An 11746-nucleotide genomic window follows, 5' to 3' on the forward strand; every position below is an offset into this window, starting at 1 on the left:
TGTGTTCTGTGTGGTATTAGTACTTTTACTCAAGTAAAGGATCTGAGTACTTCCTCCACCTGTTAAATAGTCATGTAAAATGAGTCTCTTTTTTGTTAAATCAAAACTTCTTTTAATCCACTCACTGTTTAGGAATAAAGCACCTATTTTATTTAGATGTGAAACTTCAAAAGACCCATGAAACCAACTACTACTGCTGCTACATCATTGTGTATAAAGTGGAGGGATTTAAGGAGCAATGTTAGAAATGTAACAAATGTTTATTATTCAAATATCATTCCCAAAAAAATGCTCCTTTTTGTGATACAATGTACAAATCATGTCCTTAAAAGCAAGCGCTTCCTATCAAAGGGCTTTATTTTGTTGTCTTTGTTGCTTTCGTTGCAGGTAGCGAGCACGAGCGTCACTGACGGCGGTTTCGTTGTTTCGCTTCTCCAGCTTCTTCATGACATCCTCGGTAGAAACCTCTGAAAAAAGAACAAAGTTTGGTATAAATGACTTGAGAGCTTCATGTTCAAATGGCCATTTAATCCATCCTGTGCTATAGGCGGACTCTTATTTTTGATCATTTCATACATGGTCATAGCAGGGACCATTAAGCTGCACAACATCACAATTTCAAAATATACATCTAATTAATTCTGAAAACCTGGTTGTCTTTTGGCTGCTTCCCTGCTCTCCCATTTTATCATCTCCTCATCCGTCACTTCTTGTCTCGCCACACTGCTCAGCTCATAGACGTCCACCTCATGGAGTTTAGGTAACAAGTCCTTCACCCACTCGTATCGAATGGGACACGCGGTCCTCATGTACATCCGAGAGGTCACCAGCACGTCATGGAAGATGACCCAGTTCAGCTCACCCTCCTGGTCAAACAGCTTGGAGCAACAAAAGGAGAACCAGGGAAGAAGCATAAAAGTTTTGATTCCAAACTTAACGTGTCCTCCATGAAAACTGTTTTATTAATCAAGATTATTTTAAAATGCATTTACCGATGAGGATGGATGAATGTGAACCATGGATCCATGGCCATCCATTGTGCAAAACACCTTTCCAACAGACCTATGTGGGGTGGAAAAAAATTACTTTTATTATTCACAACCAGCAAAAGTTCGCAGTGCAAAGAGATAATAACCAAGAGTTAAATATGGAGAATTTTAAATGAACGTTGGTGATACCTTCTGGCAACGTTGGTGAAATATCCTGTGCACAGGCATCGTCTGAAGAGTTCACTCTTATTGCCATCAAATGTGTCTACAGGGAAATCTCTTTTCTGAAAGGACAATTAATGATCACTTCAGTGTGTTAGCAAACAAAATAACATAAATGACAGAGTTGAACATCTGACCACAGTAATCTGCAAAGAGGTCCATTACAATTATTTAGGACTGCAACTAACAATTATTTTCAGTGTTGATTATTATTTTCTTGATTAATCGATTAGTTGTTTGGTCTATAAAATGTTAGAAAATATAGTGAAAAATTTCAATCAGTGTTTTCCAAAGCTCAAGATGACGTCCTCAAATGTCTTGTTTTGTCCACAACTCAAAGATATTCAGTTTACTGTCATAGAGGAGTAAAGAAACCAAAACATATTCACATTTTAGAAGCTGGTATCAGAGAATTTAGACTTATCAAAATGACTGAAACCGATTATCAAAATAGTTGGCGAATAATTTAATAGTCGACAACTAATCGATTAATCATTACAGCTCTAAACTTATTCAAGTACAACTTTAATGTGGGTAGAAAGCATGATCCATCACACCTAATAAATAGGCAGATTTATAATGTTTAGATCAATATGAAGCATTTAACAGAGCGTGGATGCACAAACCGCTCCAGTCAGTGGTGTGAAAATGAGTTGTATTAACTGCTGTACCTGTTGGAGGCGGAGGAGGATCTCTCGCAACTGAGTCTCCACACTAAAGGAGGACTTCAGCGCCCTCCAGTGGACCCAATTATCCTTACACCACGCTGAGGGTCTGTCACTGCAGGATGCAAGAGAAACACTCACACTCATGATATAATAGATAATCATGCAGTATAAAGTGATAGATTTATTTGCACACACAAACATAAATATGGATGCATCTTGCAGCATTAAGGTCTTTACCTGGATTTACAGGACTGAAACACACAGAGGAGAGTGGCAAAGTCGTTCATGCTGCCGCTCTTGGCAGCCAGCGCTCGGTGCTTCTCATCTGCCTCTTTCTGCTTCTCAGGGTGGCCTGCAGGCAGGAAGAGATCAGTCTTCACACCACACTTCTCTGCATGTGTCATTTACTGACACATTAAATAAATAATCACACCAACAGGTCAGTAAATAACACAGAACTTCCTATTTAAATGGCACGTTTAGTATCTCTGCTACAAGACAGTTCCCTTATTTTAACATAAATAATATGATTAACAAAGGATTTTTTCTAAGCTCTATGTTTTCCTCCCTCGTAGGTTTTAACTGAACACATGCTTTTTGTTCTGCTTTTAAGCTAAATTGCTGACCTGGCCTGATGAAAATGTTCTCCACAGACAGCATGGCGGCCACAGGCAGCAGCAGGTCCTCACAGCCGAGCGAGGCAGCTTTGAGCACGGCCCTGGTGAGGCCCGGGTGCAGCGGGAACTCCACCATCAGCTCCCCCAGCTTGGTCACTCTGCCTCTCCTGCAGCCAACACACCAGACACATAGGAGTTCATGAGGTTTCACAGAGAATTACTTAAACCAACAACCAGAAGCTTGATTCAAGTCCACAGGTGTAACCACTCACCTGTCGATGGCATCAAACTGGTAGAGCTGTTTTAATGCCTCAAGAATAAACCTTTCCTCTGGACAGTCCAGATAAGGGAACCTTAAAAGAAACCAACTCATCAATAAAGAAGATGAGAAATAAGAAAGCAAACAGTCTCAGAATGGGTATCGGTGTACCGAATGACATCATGAACGCCCAGGCACTTGAGTGTGAGTATCACTGCAGTCAGACTGGTCCTCTGGATTTCTGGAACTGTATATTCAGGCATGCTCTTCTCCCAGAATTCCTTGGTGTAGATTCGAAAGCATTTCCCGGCCGAGGTTCTTCCAGCTCGTCCTGCTCTTTGCTGAGCCTCGCTCCTAATCACAGAAATTCCCCCCCACAAAAAAATAGTCTAAATCTCTGTTGGCAAACTTTCTTAAAGGAGTATTGTGTAGGATTTAGTGACATCTAGTGGTGAGGTTGCAGATTGCAGCCAATTTAAACCTCTCCCGTGTGCCAAGCATGTAGGAGAGCTACAGTGGCTTTAACAAACCTATTTGCAGGTTCGAAAATGACATGTTATTTCTTCCAAAACTCACTTTGAAATGGGCACCACCTCCAAGATATCCATGCCCACCCTTGAGTTGTGGTTGAGTTGCTTCACAAACCCGCTGTCTATGATGTACCTTAATGGGAAAAGAATTGGATGATGAAATGTTTTTGCGTGAAATATTTGAATGATGCTGATTACACACACACACACAAGTCATTGTTGTATATCTGATAAAAGCAGCTCACTCACTTTATGCCATCAATGGTGAGAGATGTTGCTGCAATGTTAGTGGCCACGACACACTTCCTTATTCCTGGCGGTGGGGGCTGAAAGATCTGCCTCTGTTGATCTATGACAACACCATAAATGATAAATGTTTGTTTTCTTTTGCAGTACTGTCACAAAGAAAGATACTGATTTAATCAGCTTTTTAATCTACTTATCAATGAAAATGATGTGACAGCTGTTGTGTGTATTTACCAGTGGGCATGGATCCATAAAGGGGCAAAATAAGAAGGCCCTCCACTGTTTGGTCCTCCACATCGTAGCGGTAGTCTACAGACTCGGCTTTCTCATACAACAAGTCACAGGCACGCTCAATCTCTGACTGACCTGTCAAACATGGAGGATTAATGTGACACATTTTGATGTTAGGGTTAAGACACACTATGATTTCAGAGCTTGATAATTATGACTTACCTGTCAAAAACACAAGAATGTCCCCGGCCATTTCACTGGTGTGCACATCGAGGGCCACTTTGACCACCTGAGAAACAAAATGTGTAAAAACAAATTAATAAAAACAAAATGTATCAAGCTAGAACATCATATCTAAATGATTGTTAATGATTGTAGAGCTGAAACAATTAATCGATTAGTTGTCAACTATTAAATTAATCACCAAATATTTTGATAATCACTCGGATTAATTATTCTTTTAAGAAAAAAAATAAGTAAATATTTTCTGATTCCAGCTTCTTAAATGTGAATATTTTCTGGTTTCTTTCTCGTTTTATTCAGTAAACTAAATATCTTTGAGTTGTGGACAAAACAAAACATTTGAGGACGTCATCTTGGGTTTTAGGAAACACTGATCGACATTTTTCACCATTTTCTGACATTTCATAGACCAAACAACTAATCGATTAATCGTAAATGAAAATAATCGTTAGTTGCAGGCCTAAATTATGTTTTTTTTCCCTCTGTAACAATCTTAAGAATAAAGAAAAACATCAGATTAAAGGCTGAAACTCCGTACCTCTTTTACATAACCAGTGCTCTCTGTGTCTTTAGGTCCTACAGCAAAACCAAATGCGGAGGTGACAGGAAAAGTCCTCCCAGGAATAGTAAAGACGGGGCAGTCGCCAAGAAAGGCTGAAAGTTTGTCAGCTTCCAAGGTGGCGGACATCACCACCACCTTCAGAGGGTAAAATCGGCCCTTGACGGCCTTAGCAGAGTTGGAGAACATCTTCTTTAATAAACCCAGGAGAATGTCCTGCAACAAAGATGGACAGAAATAAGTGAATTTTGTATGCTGACAAGCTATGTGCATCTAATAGTGCAGACATTATATATATGTTAATGATGGTCAGTGTCATATATTGACTCACTGTGTTGAGGCTGCGTTCGTGGACTTCATCCAAGATTACAACACTGTACTGAGAAAGTACAGGATCTGCCAGGATCTCTCTGAGCAAACAGCCGTCGGTCATGTACTTCACCGCCGTGCTCTGGCTCAAACACAGTCACATCTTCACGTTAAAGGAACAATATGTAGGACTGACAGCTAGCTTTAATCTCTGATGACATATCATGGTAATTTTTATGATTTATCATAATAAATATAATACACATTAGTCAAACATTCACAATGAATACATAGTAGTATTTTGTACAGGTGGATGGATGAGTGGTGCCTCTCACCTCTGATGTGCAGTCATCAAAGCGTACTTGGTAGCCAACCTCTCTACCCAGAGTGCACTGCATCTCCTGGGCGACCCTCTGGGCCACTGTGATGGCGGCCACCCGGCGGGGCTGGGTGATGCCAATTTTGCCATCTTTACAAAAACCTACACAAAAAAGAAGTGGATCATATTAGAGTTCAGTGGTCACATTTGTATCTTAACTTGACTCAATTCACGCATATAAATGTTGTCTTTTGACGTTAAAGGTCCCATATTGTAAAAAGTGAGATTTCCATGTCTTTTATATTATAAAGCAGGTTTAAGTGCTATAGAAATACTGCTAAACTATCAAAACGCTCAATATACGGAGAAATACACAAAGCCCGTATTCAGAAATTGTGCCTTTGAAACAAGCCGTTAGGATTTCTGTCCATTTGTGATGTCACAAATATACAATATTTAGACCATTACACGGTTTTAATCGTAAACATTCTAAATGTGTCCCAGTTTATTTCCTGTTGCAGTGTATGGGAATAACATCAGCTGACAGGAAGTACACATGGACCCAAACTGTTGCCTAGCAACGCAATTCCGTTGCAATTCCATTGAAAATTGGAGCAGGACCGCTCCAACTCTGAGTTCTTTTAAATCAAAACTTAAAACTTTCCTGTTTGCTGCTGCCTTTTATTAAACCAGATAATGATATTATACTGCACTAGAGATTTTACTCTTCTGTGTTACATTCTATTTTAGCTTCTATCCTAGCTTTTATTTTTAGCTTGTTTTTATTTTCTAATCTTTAATGTTTTTATAACTGTTTTAATTATGTCTTAATGTTCTTTTGCACTTTGTTGCAATGTTCTTGAATGTCTATGTAAAGCACTTTGAATTGCCCTGTTGCTTAAATGTGCTATACAAATAAAGCTGCCTTGCCTTGAAATGTCCTATAACGGAGCGTTTCAGACAAAGTGTAAATACAGATATATTCAGATAGACAGCATGAGGAAAATAAAGTTTTTTTTTAACATTAAAGCATGTCAACATGTTCTAGTAGAAACACAAAATACAAGTATGAACCTGAAAATTAGCATAATATGGGACCTTTAAAGCACTTTGTTTCAATGTATCATCAGTTTGTGCATCATTATCATTATTAGCTTTATCTTACCTGCTTGATGAAGGTACTTAGGAAGTTGTGTGGTTTTCCCGCTGCCAGTCTCACCACTAACAAGCAGAAAAGTGCTGTCTTCAACAGCCTGAACCAGTTCGGCTTTGTGCTTATAGATGGGCAGGCGTTTAGACTCATTGTCTTTCAGGTCCAATCTTGTTGATTTGGACATAACTCACAGATAACTAACGTTAGTAGCTTCTTTACCAGCAGATAAAATCCTGAGGAGCTGAACAGACCAAAGAAATACTGACCTTAATCATGCACAACACGGTTTAGTTGGAGTTTGTGCCCAAAGAAGGTATTAAACTTAACAAAATAGCAACTTATTTCACATTTATGTCTCTGTCGTTTCAAAGACGACACGCTGACTCAATGACTTCCGCAAACTAACCCATTCTGCGTTTCTATTGGTCGAGCTGCGGGACACGTGACCAAAGCTCCTCCACCAAAATAAAGTCTTTTTTTAAACAGAAATGTACCAACACCAAATAGTCACACAAATAAAATATAATAAAGTTATTCATTAATTTATTAATATGTCCACAAATCTATTTATTCTATTAAACAATTCATTCATGATATTGACAGTTTTCTCTGTGTGAATACTCTTGGCACTTTATTCTATTTATTCCTTTATTCTTTTATCTCGTCTTGTTTTTATTCTTGTATTTATTGTTTTTATTTCAAATATTTGTATTCTTGTACTTTTATTGATCTTGCACCTCCACATATGCCACCTACTGTGTTCCCTCTGTCATTGATGATTGTACAAGTATGAATGTGTATATGTCTCGGTGGACTGCAGAAACTGAATTGCCCTTGGGGATAAATAAAGCTATCTGTATATGTATCTGTATCTGTATCTGAATCTGTATCTGAAAGCAAAGATTAGAAGCAGATGTTTAATATTTAAAATTTTCCCAAAGTGATCAGCAAGTTAATTATGTACCCGTACAGTGATGAAGACAAAGGAAAAATACTGCTATAACATTATGAGGACTATTTTGACACTCAAACCAATCATTCAATTAAGCTGGAAGCCAAGGACGTAATAGGTGGAAGATTCAAATAAGCCCAGTGGGTATTTTGCATCTTTTGCACTGTATATTATTATTTTTTGTTACATTTGTGTAGTATTAATTTGTGCAAAATAAATAAACATAAATATTATATGATGGAAATAAAGACCTGAAAATTCATCAGACTGTCAATTAGTTTTATTGGGGAAATTTAACATCCAAAAAGTTCTCGAGGTCTTATCCATCATTTCAACCCTTCAGGCTTGAATTTAATAAGTACTATGAGTCCATCCAAACTATAAACAATAAGAAATGTTTTCATGATTTTTTTGTTGTTGGAAAAATGTGATTTATCGCTTACCTTCTCTGTTATTATTTAAATAATTTATATTGACTTTTTTACTTTCTTTCTTTTTTAAATTATATATATATATATATATTTTTTTTTATCTTTTAGAGTTTCTCATAATTACCATATGCCCTGATACAATGGTGAATGTCAATGGAGCCTGTTTTAATATCCATCGTGCCTAATGTTCTCTGTTTTGTCATATTGTGACGATTTCTACAATAACGAAATGTGGAAAAAAAACTACTAAAACATTATTTATGTTAAATAACACAAGCCTTTCCCACTACCAAAAGACATCTGCATATAAGGCCATTAAAGTAAGGTATAGATTTATTTTCATTACAAATCATGGACAGTTCTTGACTGAAATGTTCCCTAATATGACTTGAAATAGCAGGATTTTTCTGGTTATTTACAGTAGATAAAGAAGAGGTCCACCAGAGACGACACTGTGAAGAATCCTCTGTCCTGGCTCAGGTGTGATTCGTCTTAATGTGCGCCTTCCTGAAAGACAAGTGCTTAAATCAATAACCCAAGATACAGTAGATTCATTAGACTTCATAAAGGATCAACAGGCTGCAGCTCTTCTTACCATTACTGCTGCAGGACTGTAAGCAACCGGGTCCTTTACAGATCTCTATATCACAGTGGAAATACACCTGTAGGAGAAATCACCAAGGTTAAAAAATACCAGCGAGATTCATATAACATCTATTTCTTTTTTACTTTGTCTTACATACCAGGTTTTCAAATGTTGTGGGCTTCACAAATGAGAACATTTTGACCACAAACCACTTATGAAGAGAGGGATATTTCAGCTCCTTGGGGACGACTGGCAACACAGCAGTTCTGTGACTATCACCACTGAAAGGACATCTGTGTTGGATACAATGATGAGCTTTGGTTGAGGCAAAGATGTTTACATGTAAATGACCTTCTGTATGTCTATTCATTTCATGTGAATTCACCCTTTAACCAGCAGGTTCCATCTGAGTGGGTCATGAGGGTTTTTGGTCGGTGTGGCCCAGCAGTCCTCCAGCAGCAGCACCAGATCCTGGTACTTATGTTTGAGAACAAACACCTCCACATGCACCGGCTGGCCGAGCTCAGTCACTGCCGGAGGGTCTCGAGAGGAATAGAAAGACTTGTAACTGGAATCTGTAGATAAAAGATTAGAAAAAAAAGAAAGAAAGAAAATTATTATGTAGGGTAAAATATTTATATTAAAAGCTCAATCAAGAACTAATCTAAATCTGAAGTTTCCTAAAAAATAAATAAATAAATAATATAATTATTAATAATTTAATTGTATTTAATTAATGTAATATATTAATAATAAAACAAAAAAATAATTGCTACAAACTACCAAAATGTAGCACAACACAAAATTAAATGAAAATGGAAAAACATTTGCTCTAGTGAAGAGTGGGACTATATAAAATATAAAAATACGTTCTTCTTGTCATATTTCAGTTTCTAAATATACCGGTACTGTCAATCTAATTATTTGAATTACTGAAGGGATCCTACTAATTTCATTTTTTTTTTTTTGTCTCGTTATTCATTTATGAATTTTATATTTTCCTTTTGTCTAAGTGTTTTCTTTATTTGTTTCTCTTTTTGTGAGGTTATATTGTTATGTCATCATATTGTCGTGTTTGTTATGTGTATTTTGCCTGTATTAAATAAAAATAACTTTGAAACTGACAATTCAATGTAAAAAGCCATTCATTAATTTTCAAGTCATGTATTAACACATTTTGATGGTACTTTCTATGGTTTCTAAGAGATTTTGTTGTATAAAAACATAAATAATACACATATGTTTATGACAGAATAAGTTTGGATGGACAATAAAAGTAAAACAAATTAGGAATGAAAAGCAAATGATATTAACTTGACCTTTGGCAAACCTCATTTCAGTCCTCAGTATCCCTTCACTCTTCAGTGTTGACAGGTGTTTTTCTCCTTGAACCGTGATGCCCAGCTGAGTAATCTGAGCCAGGGCAAAGCTACAATGTACAGTACGTCTAAATAAAAAATAAATAAAATGTATATGAGTGTCCATTACCTTCACAAAGCAGGAGAAGTGAAACATTTTAATTCCTTACCGGAAAGGAGAGTCACGAAATATAGCGCCTTTCTGCGGATGTTGTTTCACCTCAACGTTAACCCAGTAGGTTATAATCCCGTCTGCTAACTGCAACACAAACCTGTTATCAGAATCAGAAACACTTTATTGATCACGGGGGGAAACTGGGGCGTTACAGTTGCTCTTGTATAAACATACAGACATGTAAGAAAATTGAAATAAAGGAGTTCGTAACATGTAAATGATGTACATAATGCTACAATATAAACACAATATATGTAAAGAAGTGAGTTAAGTTGTTAAGTTATTCAATTATTAATAATGAATTCAATTAAAAATATGAAATATGTACAAATATTTGCATTAAGATGTGCAATATATAACAAATAACCACAGTGCAAATAAGTAAATACAAAGTAAGCACAGCAGGTCTATTAAGTGTGTTAAATATAAATGCCAGAGTGGTATAAATAAGAAATGAATAAGAATATTTCATGAATGTACAGTATAAATGCAGTATTAATGACAGTATTGCACAGTTAATTATTGCACAAATTATTGTACAGTTAATAATGTAGTTAGGCTCACCTGACCCGTCTAAAGAAGAGGTAATTTATTTACAATTACCACAGAGTGAGTGCCACAGTCAGTGAATGGAAAGCTGAAAGTGACGGCGTCCTTGGATCTGGTTTTGGGTTTACAGTTGTGGTTTTGGCTGGAGGGGATCCAGACTGCATCCAGGTTCAGAGGGGGGACCATGGCGTTCTGGAGGATGGTGATGTTGAACCCATCCTTGTTGCAGAACGACACCACTGGATTATCAGGTTTGTTCACCTCTGTAGAAAACACACTGAGAATGAATAACAAACTAAATTCTGAATGGCATGATATTTATCTACTACCTTTAATTTCCCTTTCACAGATGAGCGGTATTGACTTGACAATTTCAACTCTTCCCCCGTCTGCGAGGGCCACGATGACAACAGTCAGATCTGTCAGATATTTCTAATGAATAAAATGGCAACATTAGAATATGAAAAACATTTGCATTAAAATTAAATAGACAGATTGTCCAGCTTACTTGTCTTCTCACAAAACATCCATGGGAAGCAACTGTGAAGATAATTAAGGTGTCAGTCTCTCCAAGGAAGTAGTGGCACTGTTTTGCCACAGCGATGGCTTGGTAATATCCACCGTGTTCATCTGCGTGTAAATGTGGACACAAACAAGAGCATAAGTAAATATTTCATGTGTCATCATTGATGATATGTATCTTTACACTTACCTTGAACATAAATGGCGAGAGGAAGAGCAGCAAACTGCACCTTTGATATGTAAACAGACATGAACCCATCGTGGCAAATCGATGCATCATTAGTGGTAGAATGGGCAGCATGGGCTTCACGTTTAAGAAGAAGCAGTGATAATGAAGTTAATGTCACCAAAATGAAGTTTGTGGTGTGGGCCTTCATCTTTGGATACTGGGACTCTGTGACATGTGGAGCAGCTGCTTCTCGTTTGTTCTTAATTGACTCTCATGAGAGTAAAAGCAGCTCAAGAAGTCCCAGTAACTCGGTCGGACACAGTTACAGTTCTCTCTGTATCCTCCCACAGTTTAAAGACATGCAGGTGAACCTGAGACTCTAAGCTGTCTAAAGGTGTGAGAGTGTAGTCTGGTTAAAAACACACACAAACACACAAAAGCCTTATATTTTATCTGCAAGTCAAACTGAGAGTATAACAGCAATTTATACGGTCAACAACATGGACGGATTATGAGACAAGGGGCCCCTGAGCACAGACATGTAAAGGGCCCTGAACCCTCCTACATAACAAGAGCCACAGATTCAGAGACACGTATTTGGTCGTTTTGCATCTCTTCTTTGTCATTTGCATCTCTTTGTAGTCTCTTTGCGTCTCTTT

The 11746-nt window shown here is 37.4% G+C and overlaps 2 protein-coding genes across 4 annotated transcripts; both read right to left on the bottom strand.

Annotated features, from left to right (window-relative positions):
• Positions 1–247: 247 nt before the first annotated feature.
• Positions 248–6764, bottom strand: dhx40 (DEAH (Asp-Glu-Ala-His) box polypeptide 40). Of its 2 annotated transcripts, none has more exons than XM_074641462.1 (17): positions 6358–6764; positions 5209–5354; positions 4896–5015; positions 4544–4780; positions 3985–4051; positions 3766–3897; positions 3535–3634; positions 3332–3418; positions 2927–3109; positions 2769–2849; positions 2506–2663; positions 2117–2231; positions 1883–1991; positions 1179–1273; positions 993–1062; positions 650–878; positions 248–467 (listed from the first exon to the last, which is right to left on the bottom strand). In XM_074641462.1, the coding sequence occupies exons 1-17, from the start codon at positions 6527–6529 to the stop codon at positions 346–348; spliced, it is 2223 nt and encodes a 740-aa protein (XP_074497563.1). In that variant the 5' UTR covers positions 6530–6764; the 3' UTR covers positions 248–345. The 2 variants fall into 2 exon arrangements, with proteins under 2 accessions (XP_074497563.1, XP_074497564.1); XM_074641463.1 differs by having other exon boundaries at positions 4896–5019; positions 6358–6757.
• A 1366-nt stretch (positions 6765–8130) lies between these two features.
• Positions 8131–11522, bottom strand: LOC141770739 (zona pellucida sperm-binding protein 4-like). 2 transcript variants are annotated; one of them, XM_074640590.1, is made up of 10 exons: positions 11109–11522; positions 10905–11026; positions 10726–10828; positions 10445–10659; positions 9843–9931; positions 9634–9761; positions 8700–8889; positions 8472–8607; positions 8324–8390; positions 8131–8235 (listed from the first exon to the last, which is right to left on the bottom strand). In XM_074640590.1, the coding sequence occupies exons 1-10, from the start codon at positions 11293–11295 to the stop codon at positions 8144–8146; spliced, it is 1329 nt and encodes a 442-aa protein (XP_074496691.1). In that variant the 5' UTR covers positions 11296–11522; the 3' UTR covers positions 8131–8143. The 2 variants fall into 2 exon arrangements, with proteins under 2 accessions (XP_074496691.1, XP_074496692.1); XM_074640591.1 differs by having other exon boundaries at positions 10451–10659; positions 11109–11521.
• Between the last annotated feature and the right edge of the window lie 224 nt (positions 11523–11746).

The sequence above is a fragment of the Sebastes fasciatus genome, chromosome 7 (genome assembly GCF_043250625.1).
Source record: "Sebastes fasciatus isolate fSebFas1 chromosome 7, fSebFas1.pri, whole genome shotgun sequence".
Taxonomy (NCBI): domain Eukaryota; kingdom Metazoa; phylum Chordata; class Actinopteri; order Perciformes; family Sebastidae; genus Sebastes; species Sebastes fasciatus.

What these genes read in the sequence shown, in the direction of transcription:
- dhx40 (XM_074641462.1), bottom strand. Translation starts at nt 6,529, where the DNA reads ATGTCCAAATCAACAAGATTGGACCTGAAAGACAATGAGTCTAAACGC. An exon ending in GCACTGGTTATGTAAAAGAG is followed by an intron (nt 4,052 to 4,543) that starts GTACGGAGTTTC and finishes TTTGTTTCTCAG; the next exon opens with GTGGTCAAAGTGGCCCTCGA. An exon ending in TTATGGATCCATGCCCACTG is followed by an intron (nt 3,635 to 3,765) that starts GTAAATACACAC and finishes GTGTTGTCATAG; the next exon opens with ATCAACAGAGGCAGATCTTT.
- LOC141770739 (XM_074640590.1), bottom strand. Translation starts at nt 11,295, where the DNA reads ATGAAGGCCCACACCACAAACTTCATTTTGGTGACATTAACTTCATTA. An exon ending in TCTCGCCATTTATGTTCAAG is followed by an intron (nt 11,027 to 11,108) that starts GTAAGTGTAAAG and finishes ATTTACACGCAG; the next exon opens with ATGAACACGGTGGATATTAC. An exon ending in GATGTTTTGTGAGAAGACAA is followed by an intron (nt 10,829 to 10,904) that starts GTAAGCTGGACA and finishes TTTATTCATTAG; the next exon opens with AAATATCTGACAGATCTGAC.